Here is a 27052-nt window from a genome sequence, read left to right as displayed (position 1 = left end):
ACCGAAAGGATAGAAGTAATGGTAACTAATTAGCTGTTTTATATGTAACATTTCCATATTGAAAGTGAATGTGATTGAAAGGGATGTATAGTGCCATGTATCCCACTGATTAAATCTACAATTATAAATAAATTCTCACATGACCTATTTCAAAGGTTTGATATTGGACAAACTGCCAACAGTAGAGGAGTATAGAGGGAAAACTAAAACTGCATGCTACAGCCAATAGCTAATAGAAAGACTCTAAAAGTACCATCACACTACCAGGGGCAAATAATTGGGAGGGGAAGGATAAGTGATAAGAAGTAGTTTTGATTTGAAATTTGGTGATGCTGTTTGTGGTTCTTTGTCACTATGGATCAATGAAAATTGTCTAAAATTAAGAGTGCCGCTGATTGTACAACAAAGTGAGGATACTGTAAGACATAGCTTGCTTATTTAGGAAATTATCCATGATGCCCAATAGATGGAGAGAGCTGAAGGGTACAATGACTGAGAAGCAGAATGACAAACTGTGATACATTTATATGATAGAATATGGTGCAGCTATAAGAAAGAAGGACACTGAGAAGTGCACAACTACAATGAACAAACATTGGGGACAGTATGTTGTACAAAATAACCCAGGAAGGAAAAAACAAATATACTAAGGTCTCTTTTAGAAAATATTCATAAGAAAATTAGAGCCTAGATTGTTAGCCCTTATAGAAGCCACATTTAGGAGGAAGTTGTAACTGTATTTTTTAGATTCTGAGACACTGAGCTATATATATATCAACTGGTATTTCCATGGAACTTTGAGTAACTCTATGACATCTAAGACCAAGAAATGGAGTGCTACAGCCCTGAAAGTTAGCATAGCTATATTCAATAAAAAAAGTAATCGAAAAAGAGACCAGGCCTCTATTAGAGATAAGAGTGAAACCAATCTGACTAGGACTAAGGTAAATCAGAATACAGGTTAAAACATGATAGTGTATATACTCTAGATCTTCACCTACTGTATGAGATCAAAGGCAGAGAGGTTTATCATGTCTAGAACTTAAATTTTTTGTAACACACAATCCAAATCAATGTGTCTGGATAACTCATTTAAACAAATTCCTTGAGTCTAGAAGAGGAACAAGCCTTGTAATTTTGTATAGCTAAATGTAAAACCTCAGAATATGGTGGGCTGATAATTAAAAAGTATTGGTAGAGTCCCTTGAGGATCTGAAGTGAAAAAAAAAAATGGAACTATTAAACTTTCCCAGCTGGGAAACCCCAGGTATCCTCTCAATCATTGGGGACTCCCAAGAAAATAAGCCAAGCCCTTGATTTTGAGGCTTGCCATTATGAGTTATTTCAGTAGTGGAGAAAAAAAAAACTACCTATAACAAAGCCTAAGAGTTGCTTCCAGGAAACCTCTTTTGTTGCTCAGATGTGTCCTCTTTTTCTCTAAGCCCAATTCGGCAAGAAAATCATTACCTTCTTCCCTACAGGGGACATGACAGTCACAGGTGAAGACTACCCTGACAATGTGGGGCATGACTCTAGGGGATTAGTGTGACTCTGGCACCAAGGGACCCACAATGTCTTCCTGACCAAAAGGGGGAAAAGAAGTATAACAAAGTATTTCACTTCTTAGGCTTTAGTGGCTAAGAGAGATCAAATAGAGCCAAGAGAGGCTATTCTGGAGGCTACTTTTATGCAAGCTTCAATTAGATAGTGCTAATTGTCATGGTTTGCTAAACTCTAACCAACATCACTCTTGTTAATTCTTAAGAACAATTAGAGCTCAAATTAAGACTATATAAAAGTTTCACGCACTAAGTTTGCTTTCCTGGTACCTATAGTTTCCAGAGGGTTCCTAGGCCAGATAAATCCAGAAACCCAGAGAGACCAGCCTCTTCAAGATTATCAACTAATTACATTCTCCTATCCTTTAGTGTCAACACCCCTTTCAGTTGAAAAAGTCAGAATGGGCACTGCCTAAAGATCCCTACAGATTGGAAGAAGGATCAAAGGAGAAGGAGGAGTTATAACAAAGAAAACAGGATTTAGCAAACGAGTATGACTGCTGAGTCACTGTATTATTTTTTCTAGCCTCCAGTGTTTTGTAGCAGCTAGAAGGAAAAATCTGAAATAGTGGAATGGTAATACATAACTATGAAATCTGTTATGTAACTACCTGTTGAAGTGTACTTTGAAAATTATTGCTTTTTCTTTGTATATATATTTCACAATTTAAAAACATTTAAAAATGTAAAAAACCATACAACTCTTAGAAGAAAACATAAGGCAACACCTTCAGGAGCTTGGATTTGGCAATGCTTTCTTGGATACGACACCAAAAGCACAAATAAAAGAGAAACAGATAAAATGGACCCCATCAAAATAAAAATCCTTTGGGGTGGGCCATGGTGGCTTAGCAAGCAGAGTTCTTGCCTGCCATGCCAGAGACCCGGGTTTGATTCCCAGTGACTATCCATGCAAAAAAAAAAGAAATCTTTTGTACATCAAAGGACGTTATCAAGAAAGTGAAAGAAAAATGAACAGAATGGGAGAAGACACTTGTAAACCATATATCTGTAAGGGTTTAATACCCAGAATAATGGCTTGAACAACAACATAAAGAGAAACAGCTCAGTTAAACAATGGACAAAGGACTTACATAGACATTTTCCCAAAGAAGATAGACATTTCTCCAAAGATGATATACGAATGACCAATAAGCACAAGAAAAGATATTCAACATCATTAGTCATCAGGGAGATGCAAATCAAAACCACAATGTGATATTACTTCATACTTAGTAGAATGGCTATTATCAAAACAAACAAATAAATAAACACAGAATGTTTTGGAAAGGATATAGAGAAATAGGAACCTTTGTATATTATTGGTGAGCATGTAATGTGATACAGCTGCTATAGAAAAGTTTGGCGATTTCTCAGAAAGGTAAATGTAGGAGCCAAGGGTTAAAACAAGACCTGCAGAATTTGTTGGGAGCAGCTGGCGTCAAAGTAGCAGCAAGAAATTGAGGAGATAGTAATTTGCTTAATGGAGTACAGTCTGGGGGAAAGAGAGAAAGTTTGTTTTGTCTTAGCCCCAGGTTCTTTGTGGTCATCTTAAGTAAGCACTCTGTACTCTCACCAGGTGCATACATACTCTTTGTCACATGAATCCTGCAATATATAAGCAGGAACTAATTAAGAATAAAGTTGTCTGATGCCTCTGGTCTGTTATTGCTGAGCTTCAGACCCCCTGAACCCATCTTTGTTTGTCTTTTATTCTTTCTTTCATTCTTTCTTTCTCATCATTCCTTAATATTCTTCGAGCTCCGTTTCATAGGAAGCAACAGATAAACGTAGAAGTATCATATGAACAGTCATTCTCACTTCTAGGTACATGCCCCCCACATTGAAAAAAGTGACTAGAACAGATATCTGTACACCAATGTTCATAGTAGCATTTTTACAGTGGCCAAAAGGTGGAAGCAACTCTAAAGTCCATCAACAGATGTATGCATAAAATGTGGCATAGCCATACAACGGATTATTATTCAGCCATAAAAATGAGTGAAGTTCTGATACATGCAAAAACATGGATGAACCTTGTAGACAACATGTTGATTAAAATAAGCCAGATACAAAGGACAAATATTGTGTGATTCTACTTATATGAAAAATATAGAAATAGCAACTTCATATACACAGAAAGTAGATTACAGATTACCTGTGATCGGGAGGCAGGGAAATGGGGAGTTATTGCTTAATGGGTACAGAGTATCTGTTTGGGCTGATAAAAAATGTTTTGGTAATGGGTGGTGATGATGGCAGCATAATATTGAGAATATAATTAATGTCACTGAACTGTATGCTTGAAAGTGGTTAAAATGGGGAATTTTTAGTTGTATATATGTTATCACGATAAACAATCTAAATGAAAACACCAAGAAATGAAAAATTAAGGAGAAACTGTGGCCACATGAAGCTATTCAGATTATCAGGCTACCAGAATTTCTAATACCTGAGAGACTTCTCACAGAACTGCTGAGGCTAATTGGCCATCCATCTCTAAGCCAGGTTATTGAAGGCAGTGGTATTCCTGAAGCTTCACAAGTCAAGGACACTGAATTCTTTTCCACCACACTAATATTTTCAGGTGCACCATGGTTTCCTAAGATGCTTGGAGGGGCTGCATATACAAAACAAAACAAACAGCAAGGGAAAGAAAAGAAAGACAAAACACAAATCAAACACCAATCCTAAACAGCTTGGTAACAGCAAGACTGACATTTCCTGATGAACAGTAAGCAAAATAAGCAATCACAACCATTATTTTACTTATTACTATTTTTTTTAGTGTGACATTCCTGGGCATAAAAACTTTACTTCTTCTCCACTAATGGCAGTAAGTGATTTTCAAATTAGATTTTAATAGTGGTGAAAGATTTTCCATGGTATACTGGTACTTTTCTGGAAAATTTCTAATGTGAATTCAAGACCTTTATTTTTCAGGTAGGATGCTCTAATAAATTATTCTACTTAAAAGTAATTTGATGAAAAGATATTTGAGAAATTCCATTTCTTTTTTTATATTCTGATTTCTTTAGCTTTGGCTCACATTTTGCCTGCAAACTGCAGAACATTGATACTGGGCTTTGTGCATGTCTTAACCGCACTCAAGGTATAAGATTTGGGTCTATTAAATTTACCATTGTTTCTATGAATTTAAAATTCCAGTTCAAACTGGACGTATCCAAATAGGTGTTCCTGAGCACATGTAAGTTTGGTCTATTCCTATGGATAATTATGGCTCATTAAATAAGAACTTAAAGCTGATTTCCCTACTACTCGTGTCCAGCTGATGCAGAGTCAGAAATCTCTAAACTTAGGTTTAGTCCAGCCTAGTTAAGATAGCAAATTTGAATATATACAATCAAGGAATTTATTTTGGACAGCATTGGGCCAAATGCACTTGAAGAAGACGATTATCTGCTCTGCCATTTGCTTTCCTAAAAGAATATTCAGTATGTGCTTATCTCAACAGGGTAAGAAATGGACGTCAAGGATAGGAGAAATGATGAGAAAGATCTAGAGAAGTACTGCAGATGTGGAAAAGAATAGACTAGAAGTAAATGACTCTTAACACTTGAGGCCTATAGAAGCTACAGATTATACCATGCAGTGATTAGACTTATTGAGTCTCTTCATATTTACCATGGACACTTAAGTCATATTTTCTGTCAGCCATTCCTGCTACATTCACAGCCACACACACGTAGCGGCCTGTCTCAGACACATGAACGTTCTTCAGTTGAAGGATGCGACCTTCACCCAGGATTTCTGCTCCCCTTCCCTTGGCCATGGGGCGGCCATCTTTCATCCAGGTCACTGCTGGCTGAGGAATACCCTGTGCCTCACATTCCAAGGAAACACTCTTTCCTCGAGTCACAATAATGTCTGTAGGGTGGCTCCCACTGTTGGATATGATTGGACGAACTGGGGAAGAAATAAACAAAATTTGAAGTGATTGCATCAAATTTTACATAGTCAACTGATTTTCTGATGTCAAAAATGCCAAAGACTCAGGAATTACATGTGACGTTGCTACATTGAGAGGTAGAATTATTCTCCAATATTTCTAAGTAGTTTCATATGTCAAATGAAGTTGCTGATGCAGAAAGGAAAGGATGCTGTGTTTTCTACCATTCCTGCTTTTGAGAAGTTATACAGATATATGAACTTATCATTTGTAGATCTGATTTCCAGAAGTCTTCCTGATACTAATTTTAGAACAGGTATAGTAGCCTAACTCAAGGTAGACTCTCCATGGTCATCTGTTGAATGAATTTTATGATTAGAAAAATACATACAGACACTTGTCATGATTTCAGTCTTTGGAAATATATGGCTTTCCCTCTGTCAAATGAGAGAGACAAAGAAGCAGAGAGAAAGAGAGAGAGAGACATTTTTAAAAAGTACAGGAAACTGATGAGATTAACTTAATCACATCATTTAACCTGTTATACCGAAACTATTACCCTTTTAAAATGTAATAAATTAAAAAATAACAATGAGATATTTACATTATTTTTATTTCACACAGTCTTTGCTATCTGGTGTGTATTTTATATTGCCACACATCTCAATTTGGTTGAACTGCATTTCAAGTGCCCAATAGCCAAACGCAACTAGTAACTATCTTATTGGACAGTGCAGCTCTAAATCACTGGGAGATCTAGGACTAATGGCTATGGCTTTTCATTGCAAGATACTGAGAGCCTGGCACAATGCCTGGTACATATTTGGCAATCAATAAGTATTTCTGCAAAAAAAAAAAATCAACGTGATCATGTTTTTTTCCATTGTTCTAACAACAAATTTGCTGATTCTAATATGCTTTTTCTAACTTTTCCACACTGAATATCTATTGCCTTTGTAATGAGAAAAGGAATTTAAGCAACTGTTTTAAATTTTAAAATAGAACACTTTCAGTAATGGAAGGATATTTTGGCATCCTTCAATGTAAAAAAATGTTGGAAGGGTGCATAGGTGGTTCAGTGGTAGAATGCTCACCTTCCATGTGGGAAACCCAGGTTTGATTCCCAGACCATGACCCCCCCCCCCCAAAAAAAATTGGAAGTACAAAGGATGTCCCATTTGATATCATTTTGTGATAGCATATAGTAAACATACAGGAACTCCCCCCCCTTTTTTTCACCCTGTTTCTCTCTTCTTTAGAATGATTAAAATTACATTAGGACTGTGGCAGATACTGCTAATCAGCTGGCCCTGTGTCTGTTTCTTCTTTTTACATTCCAATATAGGGGTTGGAAAAGCTAAGAGTATTTCTCAGGATTCTTTGAAAATCTTTCTATTTCGGGCCAATACAATCTAAAAGGACGCCTGCTAGGAAGATTTGGGGAAAGCTTATGCTTTCTTGGTCAAAGGGAAAGATGCCACCCTCCCCCTTCCTTGCCTTCCATGTGGACTGGACACCACAGCTGTAGGTACCATGTTGAGACCACAAAGGAGACACCAAAGAATCCCACGGCTCTGTCCTGATAGGAATAAGCCGGTGATCAACCACCTACAGTGATTAACTGTCTACCCTCAGACTTCTCATTACGTGTTTAAAATACTGATTGTTAATTATTCTGCTGCTTTGCAGCTAAATTCACCTGATACAGTTCTAAGAAAGGAAATTAGACCAACTCTAATACACATGTGTTTTAGTGGGATGAACAATGGCCAGCATCAGTCATCCCGAGTTTAATGCCAGTCCTACAGCATATGAGCCCTGTGACAGTGATTCGCCACGGAAACCTCTCTGGACTTACGTTTCCACATCTGCAAACTGGAGGCAAATAGCTTTATTTTATATCATGAAAAGGTCAAGCAAGATAATGCAAATCATTTTAAACACCATAAAATCGTATATGAATTACTCTTTAAATTTAGATATTTTAAATATTGTAAATAAACCCTAAGGTAAAATACCACCACCTCCAACTCCCAAAAACATATCCACTGTCTCACTCCAAACAAATCAGTCACATTTTGCATCTGTCATGAAAGAATGGTGCAAAGTGGGCAGCTGTATTGCTGAATAAATAGCACGAAACAGGTGCTTGTTGCCTGATTATATCAGCACAATTTAAATATTTAGGTCATATGTTAGTTGTTATATAATACCCATATTACTATGAATGAGCTTAAAGATATGAAGAGAAGATGAAAAGTAAGGATGAAATAATGTTAAAGAAAATTTTACCAAAGCCTGGCTAATCAATAACTTACTGTAAACTTGCAGATTATAGTCTTTTTTTGCAGTTCCAGCAACATTTGATGCCACACATGTATAGAGCCCTGCATCAGACTTCTTAGCAATTGAAATCTGTAACTGTCTGCCTCCAGATAAAATTCTGATACGCCCTGCGGAATCAGCCAGCACTGGGGAGTCTGCAAAGAAAACCAAATGAGGCAAAACATAAAGCATATGTACATATTGTGATAAATATTTACATTTAGTTTTGCTTTCTAGTTCAAGTATCTAAAAAGCAAATGATACCATAAAACAAACCTGCTCTAGCATGCCAAAAAAAAAAAAAAAAGACTAAAAAGATAAATTGAAAAACAGGAGGAGGCCAATAACAAGTGTTTACCAAGGTTATCTCTGCCAGTTTTTTCTATCAATCAGTATGATATTTGAAATAAAATATACTTAGGAAAACAAACAAATAAAATAGTAAAATAAAAATGATGTTTACTATCAGTTAAAAATTTAGATACTTTGTCTGGGCACTTAGTGGAAACAAATAAATATTGGCTAATGAATAAATTTGAAGATCTATTCATCTACAGAACTCAATCTTCATATATATTGCAAAACTTTTACAAATATAGCAAAATTTTTGTTTTAGAAAATAATTTTTAAAAATCTATTTTAAAGAAGAAAATTTGGTTATTTGAATAGTGGATGAGTGATCATTATAGCTGACCTGCAAGCATTTGATTAAAAACAATAAATCAATGTAGAAAATTAGTGTCTTCTGGGGAGTACTTAAAACTCTGAAAAAAAGAAAATTTTCAACAGGATAGTATAAAAGTATCATACATTGCACAGTTAATATAAAGCAATTATGCTCCCTAGCATTTTAGTATGCAAACTATAGGAAAGTTTCTAAATAAATTAACATGTCAAACAAAATATAAATTCATTTTATGTTTAAATTTTATTTTATAACTATCAAAGGATAGAAACTGACCTTTCTTCTTCCAAATGAGATTTGGGGGTGGGATACCACTAGATTCACACAATAGGCTAATGAGGTTTCCTTCAATAACTGTAAATTGAGCAAGTTCACCAGAATCATAAATATTTGGTGGCACTAGGAGAAAAAAAGAGAAAACATGCTATTTTTATACTCATTTCACATATAATTTTCTTAATATCTTCCCATTTTTACAGAGGGAAATTTAATTATAAAATATTCAGAGCAATGAAGTAGCATAAAAGAGGCTAATTTATTATACATATTTAGACATTTTGCACCAAAAAGCTAACGGGTCTACCAAGTTTCAAATAAACTCAGGCACTGGTTCCAAGGACAGATCTGATAACTCATATGCTGAACAGAAGTGGAAAACATCAGGATTACAACCTATATTAGAGAACAGAGGTAACAGACTTAATCTAAGAAACAGACGTACTATCTATTCTGGATTGCACAGCCTCCCACTGGCCTCCAGTTTCCTCCTGGAACCTTCAAAATGAGTCCTGACTACCCGTGCTTTTCCCAAAGATGCTGGAGCCTGCAGTTGCTGGCCTGAGGCTTCCCTGATGACATGTGATTGGCTGCGATATCATATGGCAGATGCTTGTTCTCCCAAGCTTCTGGGCATTGAGGGTTGGGAGAATCCTTTGCACTCCCCACTGCAACTTCCAGTCATTGTTCAACGATAGCCATGTGAAAGCCTCTATTCCTTTGAAGTTCATGCCTCCAACTTATTTCTCTTGCTTTCTTATCATCATCTGTGACTCTCCCTGTCATTCTTCTGTTCACTTAACAATTTGGCACTTGTTCTTACACTTTCTCATCCCACCTCATCCTACATGAACCTCTCATTCATGTTTTTAACTAGACTGACACCCTGGCTACTCAATTCCTTGATCTGCTCATCCATTTTCCCCACTCAAGGTCATACCTTGGCCCTTGTTATCATCTAGATGTCGCTCTTATACATTTATACATTTTGGCCACTCTCTGACAATGCCTACATCCTTCTAACTGTCTCACTCAATTATTCCAATTCTCAATTAGCCAACCTAATTGAACCTCAAGTTCATTGAGCTCTCAAAATTCTCCCTATCCATCTGCCTACTTTTTGTTTATTGACTTCTCTATCCTATCAGCAATTTCAACTGCTCCTTTGCCAATATTCTCAACTGCTTTGTACCTTTGTCCTTCCTAATTGGCAAAATCTTTATTCTGTATGAATCCTACAGTTTACTTTGTTCTCTTCTATGCCATGGATCATAAATACTGCAAAAGAAAATGACACAGTTACACAGATTGTCACTATTATAAAATTAATTATTTCTCATCTAAACTCTACCTTCATGTACCTTATGGCTTCAGGTACCATTAATACAAATACGTTTATGTCAGTATGTATAATACAAATTCCCTCTGTAATCTAGACTCATATATCCAACTCACAATTTGGGCACATTAAAGACATTGTCAAACTCAACCTGTCCAAAATTTAACTCATCCCATCTTTGATACCCCTCTAAGGTCCCTTTCTCCACAATCAAGCTGGTTCAGTCTACCAGGCCATTCATACTTGCCTCTTCTAGTGTCCCTATGCTTAACCAATTAATCCCATTGATTCAATCTCTTGAACACTTCTAGAGTTTATCTGCTTTCTTCCTAAAAGACAAACCTGATATCTCATTTCTCCTTTAAGTCCCTTTAATGGTATTCTATTGCCCTTAGTATCAAATCCATATCTTTTGAATTGGTGTCTCCTTCTACCTTCTCTCCCTAACAGCCCCTTACTATTTTCTGTACTACTCTAGGCTCTATAGTGAATGGTGCTAAGTTCCTTGAACACAGAAAGCATTTTTCAGGTAAGTGGAATGCTTCTATCCTCTTCATAGAGTTAATGTATACTCATCCTTAGATGTCATGCACTCTTGATAATGTCTTCCTACATAATCTCTCCTATCACAGCTCTTATGAGATTTCATTTTCATTGGCTATTCAAAGATTTGTCTATACTAGCAGACCATAAGTTCTTTGAGATCAGTGTCTTTGCATTTCTTGCCCATGTCTATGCCTACATCTGGCATAGTGCCTCATACACAGAAGGCACACCACAAATATTTTTGCATGAATCTATCCTTTATGTCTCAACTTTCTTCTTTATCATTCCTTCCTGTCTACTGCATTCTGCTTTCTACTATTAATAAATTGCTTCTCTGTGAGAGACATAGGTCTGCTAATTTAAAAAGTATATTTTATAAATATGTATTTACATGAATATAAATATATATGAAGTCTGATCTGACTTCTCTGCAGTATTTAGTGTTATTTATTCATTTACCATCTAACCATCCCTGTTTAACTGGTTTTTTTTCATCCACATTCTCCTTCTGGGAACACTATCATCCCTTGGTTTCCATGACAAAAATTTTACCCTTTCCTCCCATCTCTTTTACTGTTCCTTATAAGTTTCCTATTAGGCATCCCCTTTTCTGTCTTCCTTTTCACACTGGTGCACACGAAGGCTATTCTACCATTCTCTGCTGTACACATTCCTTTCTGTCTCTCTCTAGGGGATCTCAACTGCTACCAATATACTTATGTCTACAACCTTAAGTTTTTAACTTTTAGCCTCTCCCAAACTATAGGCTCATATTTCTGATTGAATGGTGGACAGTTTCACATGAATAGTCTACAGATACCTCAAACATGGAATTTCAAAAATGAATTCATCACCTAACTTTCTAATTGATAATTACTCTTAATTTTTTTTCTATCTTTATTTGATAACATCAAGATCAGTCTCTTGTCTAAAGTGGGGGTCATATGCATACTTTTCCCATGTAAAATAAATAAAGGAGGAAAAGAGAGAAATATAGGGGGAAAAGCAGAGAAGTGGGTAGGAACAGGAGCTAATGACACATAACTAATATGTGATAAATATAAATCTAGCATATAATAAATCTCACTATTTAAAAGCAAATTAACCCTTTTGCAGATTCTTACAATCTGCCTCTAGAATTTTTTAATGATAATGATGATTTATAATTAATAAACCACTTTTCCACATAAATGTATATTTTTAAAGTTAAAAAAATTATTCCCCATTAGAATCAAATTATTTTCCTTGCTTTTTTATTTAAAAATTTGTTTCTTGAATAAACTTTTACAAATAAAAGTAAATTTCAGTTCATGGGTTCAGTAATTAAAAGTTTAAACAAATACTATCGAAATTAATAAGGGTTCAATGCAATATAAATGAATTCTTAAAAATATTTAACATAAGACCATTAAGCTGAGAATGGAAATATTTTTTTAAATTAGCAAACAGCAACAACCAAGGTAACAGTTGTGATTAGTTATAAGGATGATCTTGGTACAAATGGTAAAATTCAAGCAAGAGAATAGCTTTTGTCACTGGTCAGTACGGTCACCCCATCTTCCAGCACATAAGAGGTGCTCACACACATGCACTCACACATACATACATACATACACAGAAATTCATACACATAATTTGGCCTTTTGGTTTATTTTCAATTGATCAACTGATTAGTATTTCCTGGAGAAACTCCATCAATAAAGATCCTGGCTACAGAGGTGAAAGGACATGTTATCTGCCAGGAGAGAAGAATGCTACTACATCATAGTTATAATGCTACTATGTTTAGATTCAGGAAATTAATCTATACTTGCTTTTGAGTAAATTACGTGAGCTGATAGCACAGTTCAGCACCATCTAAAAGCACTGATTAATGTCCACCTATGTATCACAACCAATTTTAGTTATGCAGATGTCATTTTAAGAACTGACACAAAATAAAAAGTTAAACCACAGGCTTCATCTTTAGTTTTACAACGGTTGATCACACTTACCCCAAATGTTGACATTATAGTTTTTCTCAGTTTTTCCAGCAACATTTGTTGCCTCACAAGTGTAACGACCAGTGTCTTGAACTTGAGCTTCTTCAATCTGAAAACAGAATCATGTTCTGAAACCACAGTTTCTATTTCACCTCACTACCAATTTCTGGAGAAGCTCAATCAATAATCAGGATTTTCCTATTAATGTTATTTTTGATCTTTTACCTTACTTATCTTTATTCTGAAGATTTGCAATCATATATAGAGAGACTAGTAAAATGAATGGCTATATCCCCATCCCCCAGATTCAACAGAACAAAATATAAAAATTTCACATCATATCTTATATTAATCTGATTTATAATAGTGGTTGAAGGATTAGAAAGGTCTTTTAAATATAGTTCAGATAAAACAGCAAAAGAATCACAATTTTGAAGCATTTATTTAAGGCTATATAATACACAATCTTCATATATTCAGGATATTGTTTGGTAAAATAACACTCCTATAATTGGTTTATTACATATGTCTTTTCCCCACACTCAGTTTGTAAACTTTTTCATGTCAGGTATTGTATTTAATTGTACCCAATCTCCTAGTATTTCATTTGGTACTTGTTAGGTAGTTGGGTATCAAAAATATTTTCTATGTACTTATCTGTGGCATACATCAATACTCACTCATCATTCATTTATTGATCCTTCAACAATTATTGAGAACCCTGTTCTAGATATTGCAGGTGGAAGGTATAAGGTATAACATAACACAGAGTTTCTGATTTAACAAGTTTGTAATCTAGTTGATAAGTAAAGTGTATGAACATAAAAAAAGAACTTAATAATAATACAAGATAATACAAGAAGTATGACAAACATAATAATTTGATTTCCAAATTAATTTAAAAACATAATGTGATTGATTTCCAAATTAATTTGCAATCAACAACTGCTAAACCATTCAAAAAAGGGAGTCACTGGGATTGGAGTGACCACTGGAGGCATTTAGCAATAGTAGGGGTATACAGTAAGCAATCAAAAACACTTAATAGCTGCTCAACATGAACAAATAGAGCTGGGATTTGATCAAAGCACAGAAAGAGAACTAAAAAATATTAAACCTGGAAGAGTACTTAAAATCTATTCTCCTCATCTTACCAATAAGGAAACTCAGGATCAATGAAGAGATTTAAAATGCTCAAAGTCACATAATTGGTAACTGAGCCACTCAAACCTGGGCTCCAGGTCCTTAATATCAGTAAGCCCAGGTCTCCACATCCTGAAGAGAGTCAGCAGGTGGAAAGTAGGAAGTATCATTTGAGTGCCTACTGTATGTGAGGCAAAATAAATTGGTAGGATTCTATAACTTGATCAGGTTAAAGATGTATATTAATTGTTTTGGGTAGCACATTAGCAAATAATTTCAAAAAGAGGTAGATAGTTTTAACTGACTAAGTTTGAATTTTATAGTCTTCATTTCCACAGGATCTTCTGTCTACCTTCTTCAATGGGACCTAACACTGGTCTCCCACTTGCCTCCAGAGTGGAGATTCAAAGGACCCCAGGAATTCTTCACCGTCAACTCTCCCCCATTCCAAGCCACATTTGGTTCTGTGCTCTGAAGATAAATGGACCTCTATACCTACTGATACTTGCTAAGATGGTCTGCATCATGCAAAGCTCTTCCCTGCCAGTGCTGGGACTTGTGTTCATACAATCATCTCCCTCTATCATTCAGTCAGAGCTGATTGGGAATTTGGGGCAGTGCATATTTTTGCCTATGCAGATTGATTAGTTTATCCCACTTTCCTTCCTCACCCAGTTCTGTAATTAGAAGATATTTATACCTTAGATCTTCATCCTTTTGTCTCTAACATGCACCTGCGTGTTCCATCCCACTCTTGCCTGTGAAAACTCAGTTGTACTGCCCACCTGTGCACTGGCACCCATCAACAACTCCATGTCTCATTATTCTGTTTGCGATTCATGACTTCCCTTTACCAAGAGGCTAGTGGTATGGTGATTAGTAGCATGTACTCTAGAAGATATTTCACCTGTGATTAGACCCAATTTCTACCACTTAGTAACTCTTGGAAGACTACTTAGCTATTCTTTCAAAATTTCACCTTGGTTATTATGAGGATTATATAAACATTTCAATAATCTGTTACTTCCTGAATCCTAACTTCATGGGATGGCTTTCAATGTCAGAATTTTTGTTGACAGTGATTTTACTCAAATCAACCCCATCAACTTCATTTTCAAATATTTCATTTTGCTAAATTCTTTGTTTCAGTCAAACTAGCTTACTCACATCCCTTTGTCCCATATGTCTTTAAAGAGCCAGGTAGCCTTACAAGACAACTCAAGTCAACTACAAGCTCGCTTTTAAATGTATTCTCTGTACCACTCACTTGGTAATTAACTCAGCCTCACAGCAATTTTTCAACTTTTTCATTTTTAAACTCTTATTTAATTTATTATACACTTATGTAAAATTGGAAGATATCCCACAGACAGGCAATGTATCATATACTTTTTTGCATTTCTATCCAGAGACCTTGGAATGAATATTTGTTGATAAGCCGACTGACTGAGAAGTTCAGACACTCCTTGAATATTTTCCTGGGTGAATTTTTTGAGATGGCTTCTGGGTAGAATTAAATATTTAAATATCACTAAACATATAATTGGAAAATATTACAAATACTATCCACAAAAGGGTTCAAGAACTTTTGAAACAGGAAATTGGCAAAACACTCATAAAACAAGTAATTTTAATGGGTGCTAATACCCAAACCATGAGCTTACGAATAGTATAAGAATAAATAAATGAGTCTTACCTTCAACATACTTCCATTTTCAGAGACAGTGAAGCCTGGTTTCCTCAGCAAAGGGCGTCCATCTTTTAACCATGTCAGCGTAGGTGGGGGAATAGCATCGCTCTGACACAGTAACTCCACAGCTTGGCTAATAAGGACAGAGACATTCTGTTCTTCTCCCATAATGTTTGGTGGAACTAAGTAAAAGATGGGTTTTACCTCAGGATAAAACAGGTCAGCACACTGTTTATCTTCATTAATCATCGGGATATATTCTGAGTAACTTTATTGGTTCTTTTAAGATGTAAGGTCACGAGCATTCTAAAATACCCACTTTGCATTATTTGCTTCCAAGTCAAGTGTTAAAAAATCATTAATTAATGCATTCTGGTTGAAAATAAACAGTTCTTTTTTCTTTTTTCATTTAAAAAACTTTCAGAGGTGGAATTTCTAAAAGTCCATTTTGGAAATTTCTAGAAGTAGGTTTTCTGCTGCTTAAGGGTTTCAAAGTAGCAAGTCACTCATGAAATATTTTGGAAATGATAGAATTAAAAACAAATACAACTTCAACATTTATTTGTAGTTTTTACAAAATAAATTTCACAGTAGTGAAGGCAAATAAATAAATAATGAATGAATGGATGGATGACTGCTGAAAGAGACCACAGGGATCATTCAGAACCAATTCACAGGGTGCAAAACATGAAATGGGTGACAGATAATGACTTGTTCAAAATAGCATGACTAATTGGTGGCAAAATTAGAGTCTTTTGACTCTCTGTTTAGTGTTCTTCTGTTTTCCAGGGTGCCTGTCAATTTTTAAGGAATGAAGTCCATGTGGAAGAAATGACACAATAGAGAACAAATTAAATTAGTGACCAGCTGTACAACATACAAGTAAATAAAAAGAGGAAATGAGTTGAAATTTTAATAAGATTAAAATTAGAATTTCCTGGCTAATAAGGCTTGTCAGGTGCTGAAATGTGTTCTTGGAGACATTTAAGGAATTTCCTTTCCTTAGGAGTATTAAAGAATAGAGTAACAATCATTTGTCTTAGATGGCTTAGGTGCAGCCCTGCCAAGAATGAGAGGGTACACTCTATAACCTTTCAAGGACATTTTTAGGCAAGTACACATAATAATTCAGAAAACACTAATGATGAAATAAGGCTTATTACAAGAGGATACACTAAAAAAATGCAGAGGGGAAATTCCTTGGCCATTTTTCATTAAATCCCAAAACTATTCAGGCTTATAGGAAACCTACCAGATTTGTAGAAAAGTTACACTAAGATATTTTTACAACAAAGTGTAAATTGCATTGAAATAGGTCCTAGGGACTTTTCAAGTGCTTTCTGAAATAATAAGGAATAGATTTTAATGGTAACAATTTTATTATAGTTCATTAGCCATTGATGCAGGCTTGATATCCCAGCATTATATTAAAATAGCAGTGAATGTTAATGGATTGTGACTAGGCATATTGTATTTCTGAAATTATGACTCTGCTACCATGTCTACTACAGAGGGAAAGAGAATATGAACTAAAGGGCACTTTCAGATGCTGTTTCTGGCACAGGACATGTGCTAAATCCAAAGGAATTGAGGTAAAAGGAAGAAATACCCAGCATGACAGCTGAAACAGACCAGTGGGGCATATCTGCAGTGGATCATGATGCTCTTTCCAATAAGTTGAATAGCACACAGACATCTGGCTCATGATAACCTTAAAGTAAATCTACATGGGAACAGGAACTAACGGGATTATTTCTGATATGTTATGCATTAGCAAAGATACCCAACTCATCTGAGATAAAACTGCTATAATATTGTAATGTTAATAGAAGCACAATTAGTGCCACTTTCTAAGATATCAAATAAACAGATAAATTCAAAGGCTTTTTCTTTGCACAAGAGGCCCTAATACATTCGCTTATTCACAGTTTGGAATAATTTTGGGTAAAGCCTGGTCTCGTTGGACAAAACACTACCATAACTATATATAAATATATTTATCTTAGCTTATTTGCAGAGTTCACAAGGAAGCATGAGTTCTTTATGGCTGTTCATAAAAGTGAAAGTCAGAAACAGTTCAATACAGCAGGATGCTAATTTATTTCCAAATATTTTTCCTTCAGTTATTTTCTTTAGAGCCAAATGGGTTGAATCAAGTTCAAAAGGAAATCAGATTTTTCAAAACGGAGAGGAAAAATGCAAAAAAACAGTAGTGAAGTTGTTTCTTAAAGAACACATTAAAGTGAATCTAATTACAGACACGGATATATATTACTGAACACATCTATTTTTTTCTGTCCTGTCTCTTATTTCTAACTTTTTGTTTAGTCTGAGAAGAGAACAGTTTCTACCCTCTTGATCCTTAGTTTTCTTCGATGTTATCCCTATTCTGCTCTTTTGCTACTTAGGGAAGGGGTATACTCTGTTTCTGTTTCTCATCCTTCATATTATATTTGCCAAATTTAATTACCAAAGTAAGAATTGCCATAGAGTTGTGCTCAGTGAGACGCTGGAGAATGTGTGATCTCTTAGAAACTTTTCTGGCTTACATTTTTAAAAATATATATATTACAGGAATGTCAATCCTTTGAAATGCAATTCTCTTGTTTCAGCTAGTCAGAATATGGAAAAATATTCTCTAAATTTATACCTGGGAGAAAATTCTTTAATGAACTATCGTTGTGATTGTAGGAAAAGTTTTTCACCCACTTTTTATTCTTCCTACTGTTTCTACACTCAATGTAAATCTGAAGAATGCTTCTTTCTGGGAATTAACATCTATTTCGCATCTATAATAGTGCCAAGGTTACTGCTATAAACAAGAAAACAATGTACGTAAGCGTGGTGGAGTATAGACAGGAAACTGGTTCCAGATTAAAAATCTGTTTCATATTTACAATTCTTTAGTAGCTGGCTATGCATCTATATTTCAAATGCCAAACACATATTACATTTTCAATCACATATATATAACAGCTCGCCGTTTGACATTTAAACCAGAGGAAAGATTCTGGTTTTCAGGCTAACAGGCTGTTTCTTTCTATGACTCCTGGAAAATATCAACTCTCTACGCTAAGCGATGTAGAAATAGAAGGAGCCAAACCTACATTTCCACTGCTGACAAAACCCAGCCAATACCGATGTCACTGCCTTGCTTGCTTGCTAATGACTGGAGGAGCTATTGCGTCACACACTTTGATTGATTGATGAATCATTCTCTAAGGATATTTTACATTGGCAGCCTTCACCCTTCCCGTTCCTTGTAAAGCATAAACGCGACACAACGAAAGGAAACAGAATGCCAGGGTTAGGCCTTAGAGACCGATCTGAGATGCAGAGCACCGGCAGGTCTGCGCGTTGGATGTGGACTCATGCAACTGCAATTAGGATAGAAACAGGAAATGGTAGACATCAATTCTTACTGATGCCAACTGGGATTTTTTTTTTTTTTTACCTTATTTAGGAATATAGGGTATTCGTGTTATGACAAGGGACCGTTTTATTAAAAATATATGACCTTATATAAATTGTCTGTGATCATTACACTTGCTTTTGGCAAATACATAAAAGGAAGTCAACCTACATGAACTGAAGGAAAACAAGTCATATTTTGTTTAGGGATGAATTCTTTGGAATCGAGGCAGGACTGAGGGAAGGTCTGTACTATTAAACAGATACTCTTCTAGAGACTCTAGGATTCTGAAACAATTTCATATTTCCACTAAACAAGGGATATAATGCAAATAAGACACACTGAAAAAAAGTCTGAAAAAGTTCTAAATCTTAAAGGCATATTGAATGTATATAGAATGACTAACATAACCTGTGAATGAACCCAATGAAGTTCAACTTCATTCCGAAGGACATTTGCTGTGATAGAGTCAGACATACCCTGTTAACTTCATAGCTGCATTGTGGGTAGGAAAAAATTTGAATTTTGTCTATTTATGTTTAGTTTAACTTTCGCTTCACAAATAGACAAAGTATTGATTTAAAAAAATGCCTACTGTAAATATAATTGAAAAGTAAAAGTAGTAAAATCGTGGCTGTAAATAGAATAGATGAAGAAAGCAGCTTGAACAAATGCTTGCTTTGATGAAAAGATTTTATCTTCCAAATTGTAAGGCTGTTTTCAATGGTTACGTTCCTTAGGGTGTGCTCTAAAATCAACACTCTACATGCCGAATTAGGCATTTTAATTTCTTGGAACTGTTTAAAAGGAAAACAAGTCAAAATCGAGGCAGAAAGGTAGAATTTGATTTGAGCTGATCCTGTAATATTATTATTTCTACTGTTCATGGTTCTTTATTGCCAACAATACTTCCTCAATGATCTTAGGACATAAACACATCTATAATCAGAACAGAAATAATTATTAAAATACCTCACCAAATACTCTGAGGTCAATGTCCCTCTGTTTCTCCCCAGCAGCATTCACTGCCACACAGGTATATCTCCCCGTATCACTGATTTGTGCACTGGTCAGTGCTAGGATTCGACCCCCAGAGAGAACCTAACAATGATAAGAAAACTAAATTACCAACATGCCCTTGACAATGGTCAGTTCAAATAGACTTTGCTTTATTCTTATTTTCTGTGGTTGATCAATTGACAGTTGACTCTACAAAGAGTTTTCTTGGGTATTTTAAAGTGGGGAAACATAATGTAATCGCCTTCTAATATTCTCTGTGGACAAATATCAGAGGCTAGAACCAAACAGTAACAACCAGTGAAAATGAGTATATACAGGATTAAGCAAAGGTCAAATTCCATTGATACTACAGAGAAAAAAAAAATCTACAAGGAGAGGAAGATGGGAAAAAGTGGGAAACAATTAAGAGTTAACACTAACAGAAAAGTAGTAGCCAAATAAACTAATTAGCCACATTCATTGATTCAGTTGGGCCTCTTAAATATTGACATTAACTCTAAATGTAGCATTTCAAATTCCAAATGCATTGGATTTTCAAGAAAGTTTAAAATAGAATATCAAGAGAACTTATGGTCTCTGCTAGGCAAAATAAAAATAAAGCAAAGTTTAGTTTAAATATATGTGCTTCTGTATCTTCACTTAGGACTTTTTTAAGGTTTAAATTTCATTTCTTGTACTATTTCCATTGGAAAGCTTACTTTATTATTTGATGATTATTATGGTCTATATGGTTAGCTTATTCATTATTTCTAGACATTTAAATATAAATTCTACCAAGAAATCCCTTTTTATGTGGCTGCTAAACATTTCAATGTGTAAGATGTAACTTGTAGTTGGGGAAAATGGTCAAAATATGAATGTAAACATTACCTACGTGTGAGGTAAGGGAACCATTCAAATAATGACTCTTAAAAACACTGAGCTTTTAAAGAATTGTTTTGAAACTCCAAATGTATGTTCCTGATACCTGTGTAGGCATGTCACATGTGTTTGGATAACCTTTCTTGACCATTGTTCTCCAAACTCATCAACAGCTTTACTTGTTTGTACTTCTTATACTGAGTAATCAGATAGAAGATTTCATCAAAGAACTGAAAGGTGGTACCTGTATTCCATTAGAGAAACTAGAGACAGGGCTTCCATCTTTTAACCAGGTCAGACTTGGGGCAGGGATACCTCTGGCTTCACATTCTAATCTCACCAGATTATTAACCACCACTGCCACCATGTTATTGCTGCCAGAAATAGATGGGGGCACTGAGAAAGGATGAAAAATAAATAAAAGTAAAGTATGTTAACATTACACATTTCATCACAAAATAATGAAAAATATATGTAATTTCCACAATAATGTGTGTGTCTTATTTTCATGTGGATTTTTTTCTTTAAGCCCTTACACTTCTCTTCTTTAAAATTCCAGTCACAGTCATCCTGGGAGGCAAGGAGGATAAACATTAATATCTCCAATTCACAGATGAGGAAAGGAGGTTTTATTATTTTGTTTAACAAGTCCAGTTTTATAATGCCAGGGTTAAGAGCTAGGTTTTTTCCTTCTCTTTTTAGGGGAGGAAGGGGTGTTACACAATGGGGGAACTTATTCACTCAAGCTTTGAGGCTGTGAGTCCAAATCAAGGCACTATAGTATTTTTTCTTGTTATATATATATATATATTTTTTTTTTTGGGGGGGGGGGGTGCATGGTCCGGGAATTGAACCCGGGTCTCCTGCATGGAAGGCAGGCATTCTAACCACTAAACTACCTGTGCACCCCACTACGGTATTTTAATTTCTTGATTTTTCAGTAACACGCACACACACACACACACACACACACACACACACACACGACATCCCCACTGTAGTATGTTAACTACAAATTCTTCTTAAAAACAATATTAAAGGTAATTACTTAGAATTGTTCTTTAATATCTATGATTCTGTTAGAGACTATTTACAAGAACAGTTAACGTGTTAGTTGATAAGATCACCAAAGACTATTAAAAAAAAACCAACTCATCTGAAGCAACTTTAAGGTCAACAGCAGGTGAAAACTGGGCATTCTAACAGGAATTAGGAAATAAACACTGACAAATATTTATACTAGAACTTTACAGAAGCACTTAATTATTCTGTATATTTCTTTAACCCGGAATAATTCTAGGAAGAGCTGTGCTAACCGTGAACCTGCAGACTGTAAAATAACTCTGCAGCTCCAGCTGAGTTGGTGGCCACACATTTATACATGCCAGCGTCGGAAATCCGGGCGCTTTCAACATTCATGATCTGTCCTCTGTTCAAGAAAGTCACGCTGGTGGTACCTGAGAGTGGATGATTGTCTTTGTACCAAGTAATAGCTGAAGAGGAAAGGGAGAGAAGACAATATATGTAAACATTTACTTTAAAAGCTCAAAACACTAAATTGAGCTCAACAAAAAAATTCAACAATTGCTTTATTTTTATGTTTATCATTTTAGTTTCATCTGTTTAAACAAACGTCTCCTTAAGGCTGATTGATACAAGGAGCAATCCCAAGAAAAACACCAACCCAAGTCACCCTAAAAATCCTGAAAATATATTGTATTTAATGAGTCAGTATAGTTATTCTTTGACATTTAACTTTCAACCTATTTTATTTGTTTGTGTTGTGTGTATTCTTGCCATCTTTGAAAATTTAGCCCATGGGTCTCAATCAAAATTCAGTACTATATATATATGTATATACAGTTACACTACAAAAAATAAAAGATATTATTGGTAGATAAGATTAACCTACCAGTGAATAAATCAACACAACAAAATAATATTCTCATCATAATTATTGTGATTTATAAAGATAAACAATTGAGGCTAATTGTCATGATAATATCAAAGGTTTAAGACATATTTTATAACGTAAATATATGTCAAATATCACTGTCGCAGTTGCAGCAACACTGTGGACAGGAAGATTCAGGTACTCACATATTTCTTCATTGCTTAACTTGATAAATTATTTCATGTAATTAAAAGTTCAAAAATGCCATCTGCCTTATGATATTCTTATTGTATTATCCTCGAAATGTATTCGATAATTGCTCATTTGTTAATAATTACTATATTATCACCATTTCAGTTATTCCAAGAAATCTTGAAATGTTAATAAGTTCCAGAGTCTAAAAGTAAACACACCAGGCAAAGGATTTCCAGCTGCCTTACACTCCAGCTGTATGGGACTGTTCAGCACTACTGTCTCATTCAGGACGCTCCCTGAATGCTCCAGACGAGGTGGCTCTGGAAGAGTCCCAAGAAAGATAATTAATCCACTTAAGTAGGATATTGAAACCAAAATGATTTACTCAACGAAAATGAAAATTTATTTTTTCTTTCCTTCCTTCTTCTGTTTCTTTCACATAAATAAACTGATTTTTTTTTAACTTTTTGTATTGTAAGTATAACATATATACCAAGCACAGAAATAACAAAGCAACAGTTTTCAAAGCACTCTTCAACAAGTGGTTACAGGATAGATCCCAGCGTTTGTCATGGGCTACCATATGATTTTCTCATATTTTTCCTTCTAGCTGCTCCAGAATATAGGAGGCTAGAGGGGTTAAATACTTTTTTATCATCACAATCAACTTTTTTTCCTTCTTTTTTTTTTGTGAACAATAACATACATACAAAAAACAATAAATTTCCAAGCACAGCGAATTAGTTGTAGAGCATATTTCAGACTTTGACATGGGTTATAATTTTACAATTTTAGGTTTTTACATCTAACTGCTCTAAAATACTGGAGACTAAAGAGATATTTTAATGATTCAGCATTCATATTCATTTGTTAAGTCCTATCTTCTATATATAATTCCACCATCATCTTTGATCTTTCTGTAGCTCTTATTAGGGTTGTTTGGGCTATGGCAATTCTAAATTTTTGATACTGGAAGGGTCTGTCACTAATATGCAGTAGGGAGACAGAACTATCTGATGTTCTGGAGAGGCTGGGCTAGCTTTCAGGACTTATCTGGACCAGGGACCCATCTGGAGGTTGTAGGTTTCTGGCAAGTTACTCTAGTGCCTGGAACACTTGTGGAATCTTTTTAATTGCCCTAAGTGTTCTTTAGGATTTGCTGGAATGGTCCTGGTTGGGGGTTGCAGGTTATGACAGGTAGCAAGGTCTACCTGAAGCTTGCATAAGAGTAACCTCCAGAGTAGCCTCTTGACTCTATTTGAACTCTCTCTGCCACTGATACTCTATTAATTACAAGTCTTTCCCCCTATTTGGTCAGGATGTAATTGTTCATCCCACGGTGCAGGTCTGGATTCATCCCTCTCCCACGTCACCAAGGAGACTTTCACCCTGGATGTCATGTCCCATGTAGTAGGGAAGGTAATGATTTCACTTGCAGAGTTGGGCTTAGAGAGTCTGAAGCCATATCTGAGCAACAACAGAGGTCCTCCAGAAGTAACTCCTAGGCATGCCTATAGGTAGTCTAAGCTTCTATGCTACCTACATAAGCTTCACAAGAGTAAGCCTCATGATCGAGGGTACGGCCTATTGATTTGGGTATCCCTAAAGTTTGACACAGTATCAGGGGATTCCCTGATGGTAAGGTTTAATAGTTTCATAGTCTTTCGCCCATCCCTCAGGGGACTTTGCCAATACTTTTTGATTATCTGTTTCATATACTCTAGGATATAAACTGATATTTTTCATAAAAATAAAGTACATGATCAAGTAGAAGTGAAGAAGAATATCAGATTATCTATTTCTCTGTGATCAAATAGGAAAAGCCTTTGAACTGTAGATTAGCAGAGTGGTAAAAGAGACTATGAAGAATATTTTTAAATCACAATTACTGATCTGATGAATTACTTTTACCAAGAAGTAACCTACCCAATTTGAACTCTTCCAGTGAAGAAGAAATCTATCTCTTTCAAGGCATTCTTCTCTATCTTTAGACAATGCTGCCTTCAACTATTTCAGAGAAATGAGAATCCATTCTTGTTTGCTTATTAGCAGACTTTTTGTCTTTTGATACAAAATTTACATACAATTAAATTGTAAGTAAAATTAAATGCTAATCTATATTTTCAGCTTTAAGTAATCAATGAAAATGCTATTAATTAATACACTTGTAAAGTCTAAGAAGGAAAAGTTGTAAAAGGAATAACACTTAAGAACAGAAATGATGGATATTTTCAATGATATATCAGCAAATGGAAAGGGGACAGGGAAAAAAGAACAAGAGAGTAACATGATTAGGACTGAATAAGATGATGAAAATAAAGCCAATATACAAATAAGGACCATGAATACGACTGGTTTTATTTCCTGGCTTAAAATACAAAATAGTTCACTTGACTAACATTACTTTTTTTAAAACTAAAATCCTAGTGTACAAAAAGCACAACAAAAAGGAATCTACCAAAACCCTGACAGAATAGAGCTGGACAAAGACACAGCAGAAGTGTGACAAACTGGAATACGAAACAAAAATCATTAAACATGACAGCAACATGCTTTGTGTTGACTGAAACATAATTCATGACGAATATATTATAATTACAATGCATGATACATTGAATAACAAATTAAAAATAATTAAAAGACAAGGAGAACTTGAAAAATCTCACATATGGCATAGTTTAGTACATATCCCAGAGAAATTGTGCAGCAAAAAACCCACAAGGCTATAGAGGATTGAAAAATAAAATTACCTACCCTAGTTGTATAAATGTATATATATGTTTGTGTTTATAGGTAACCAAAGATTTATATTCTTTTCAAATGCTGATGGGACATTTTCAATATAGACTCTATATTAGGCCACACACACACATACACACACAAACCAACCCTCAATAAAACATTATTTAAACACATTTCACTAAAACTATAATGAAAAAGAGAATAGATATCAACAACAACAATCTAAAGGAATACACATGGTGAAAAAGTACATTAAAGAGGAAATAAAAGCCAAAATTGTAAGCTTAGAAGAAGAAAAATTAAAATGAGACTGAATAATATTAAAATCCATGGTTTGTTTCCAAAGCAGTACAGTACTCAGAGTAAATATTAACACTCCAATTAATACATGAAAAACTAATATTAGGGAAAATAAATATTCTAAGAATTCAACCTTAAATCTAAGAGAAAAGATCAGTAAAATTAACTAAAATAAACCACGATTAAAGAGTTAATGAAGATAAAAGCAGAAAACAATGCAAAGATAATAAAACAACAACAAAAAGGACAATAAATCTTAAAGCTAGTATTTGACAAGTCTCAAATAAATAAAATAAAGTTTAAAAGGGGGTATGTGTCTTTGTAGGACAGATGTCTATTGTTCTGGGAGTTGTTCCTGAAGACCCAGCCTAGACCCACTCCTTCTTCACTCCTTCAATCCCTTTGGTATGCATCTAACTCCATGTATTAACTCTTCCTGCTAGAAATGCATGAGAAGTTTTGTTTATTGTTCTGAATTCTAATTTGTGATATGGTACTTAAGGACAAAAGACCCTCAAATATGGGTATCTGACTTGGTTTGGATTTAAGAAAATAAACATCCAACTAGAAAATATGAAATAATTAGTCCATGGCTCATTCCTTCAAAATAGTCATTTAAATACTCATTTGAAGCCATCTGGAATGAAGTGCTCATTGAAGACTTTGACAAGCTGCTAAAATAAAACATGGTGGAATAAGAAGTATACAAGCTACGGAGTGGATTGGCTATTTCTCAATGCTCTAGAGACTGCAGAGAAAAAAGATTGATGTCAGCAATAACAGCAGAGTAAAGACTTTTGAACATCTACTCCAACATCAAAGAAATTAGAACACTGGCAAAAAATCATTTCTTCAGAATTGGAGATTAACCAAAGGCTTGCAACAATCCAAGAAGTGTTTTGTCAAGAAAAATGGCTGAATCTCATTAAGATCATTGAGGTTTGTGGTGTTTTAACATGACCAATTTCCATCACCTACTTCTAGCTCAGTAGTAGTCTTGAAAGTCAACAGCCCTGCATTCACTCAATGCAAACAGCTTTTTCCCCAGAGTTGGTCATTGAAAATAAATTGCAGCAATTATTTAACAGACTGAGATGGTAATAACGGCCGGGGCAAAGAAGAAGCTGGCAAAAAACTTAGAAAGGAAAAGATGGAGGATAAGAGTGAAGTTTC

The 27052-nt window shown here is 35.0% G+C and overlaps 1 protein-coding gene across 4 annotated transcripts in view; it reads right to left on the bottom strand.

The window, feature by feature from the left end:
* Window positions 1-27052, bottom strand: part of HMCN1 (hemicentin 1) — a 531301-nt gene that overhangs the window by 155805 nt on the left and 348444 nt on the right. For all 4 annotated transcript variants that reach the window (XM_077157239.1, XM_077157240.1, XM_077157242.1 and 1 more), the window contains 10 exons: window positions 23056-23157; window positions 22065-22241; window positions 20993-21144; window positions 19845-19968; window positions 15462-15637; window positions 12635-12731; window positions 8756-8878; window positions 7788-7949; window positions 5205-5486; window positions 4012-4179 (listed from right to left, as the gene is read on the bottom strand). In XM_077157239.1, coding sequence (XP_077013354.1) covers window positions 4012-4179; window positions 5205-5486; window positions 7788-7949; window positions 8756-8878; window positions 12635-12731; window positions 15462-15637; window positions 19845-19968; window positions 20993-21144; window positions 22065-22241; window positions 23056-23157 — 1563 coding nt within the window. The remainder of the gene's footprint in view (window positions 1-4011; window positions 4180-5204; window positions 5487-7787; window positions 7950-8755; window positions 8879-12634; window positions 12732-15461; window positions 15638-19844; window positions 19969-20992; window positions 21145-22064; window positions 22242-23055; window positions 23158-27052) is intronic.

Source organism: Tamandua tetradactyla, chromosome 4, assembly GCF_023851605.1.
Source record: "Tamandua tetradactyla isolate mTamTet1 chromosome 4, mTamTet1.pri, whole genome shotgun sequence".
NCBI classification, from domain to species: Eukaryota; Metazoa; Chordata; class Mammalia; order Pilosa; family Myrmecophagidae; genus Tamandua; species Tamandua tetradactyla.
This window is presented reverse-complemented; position numbering and strand designations above follow the sequence as displayed.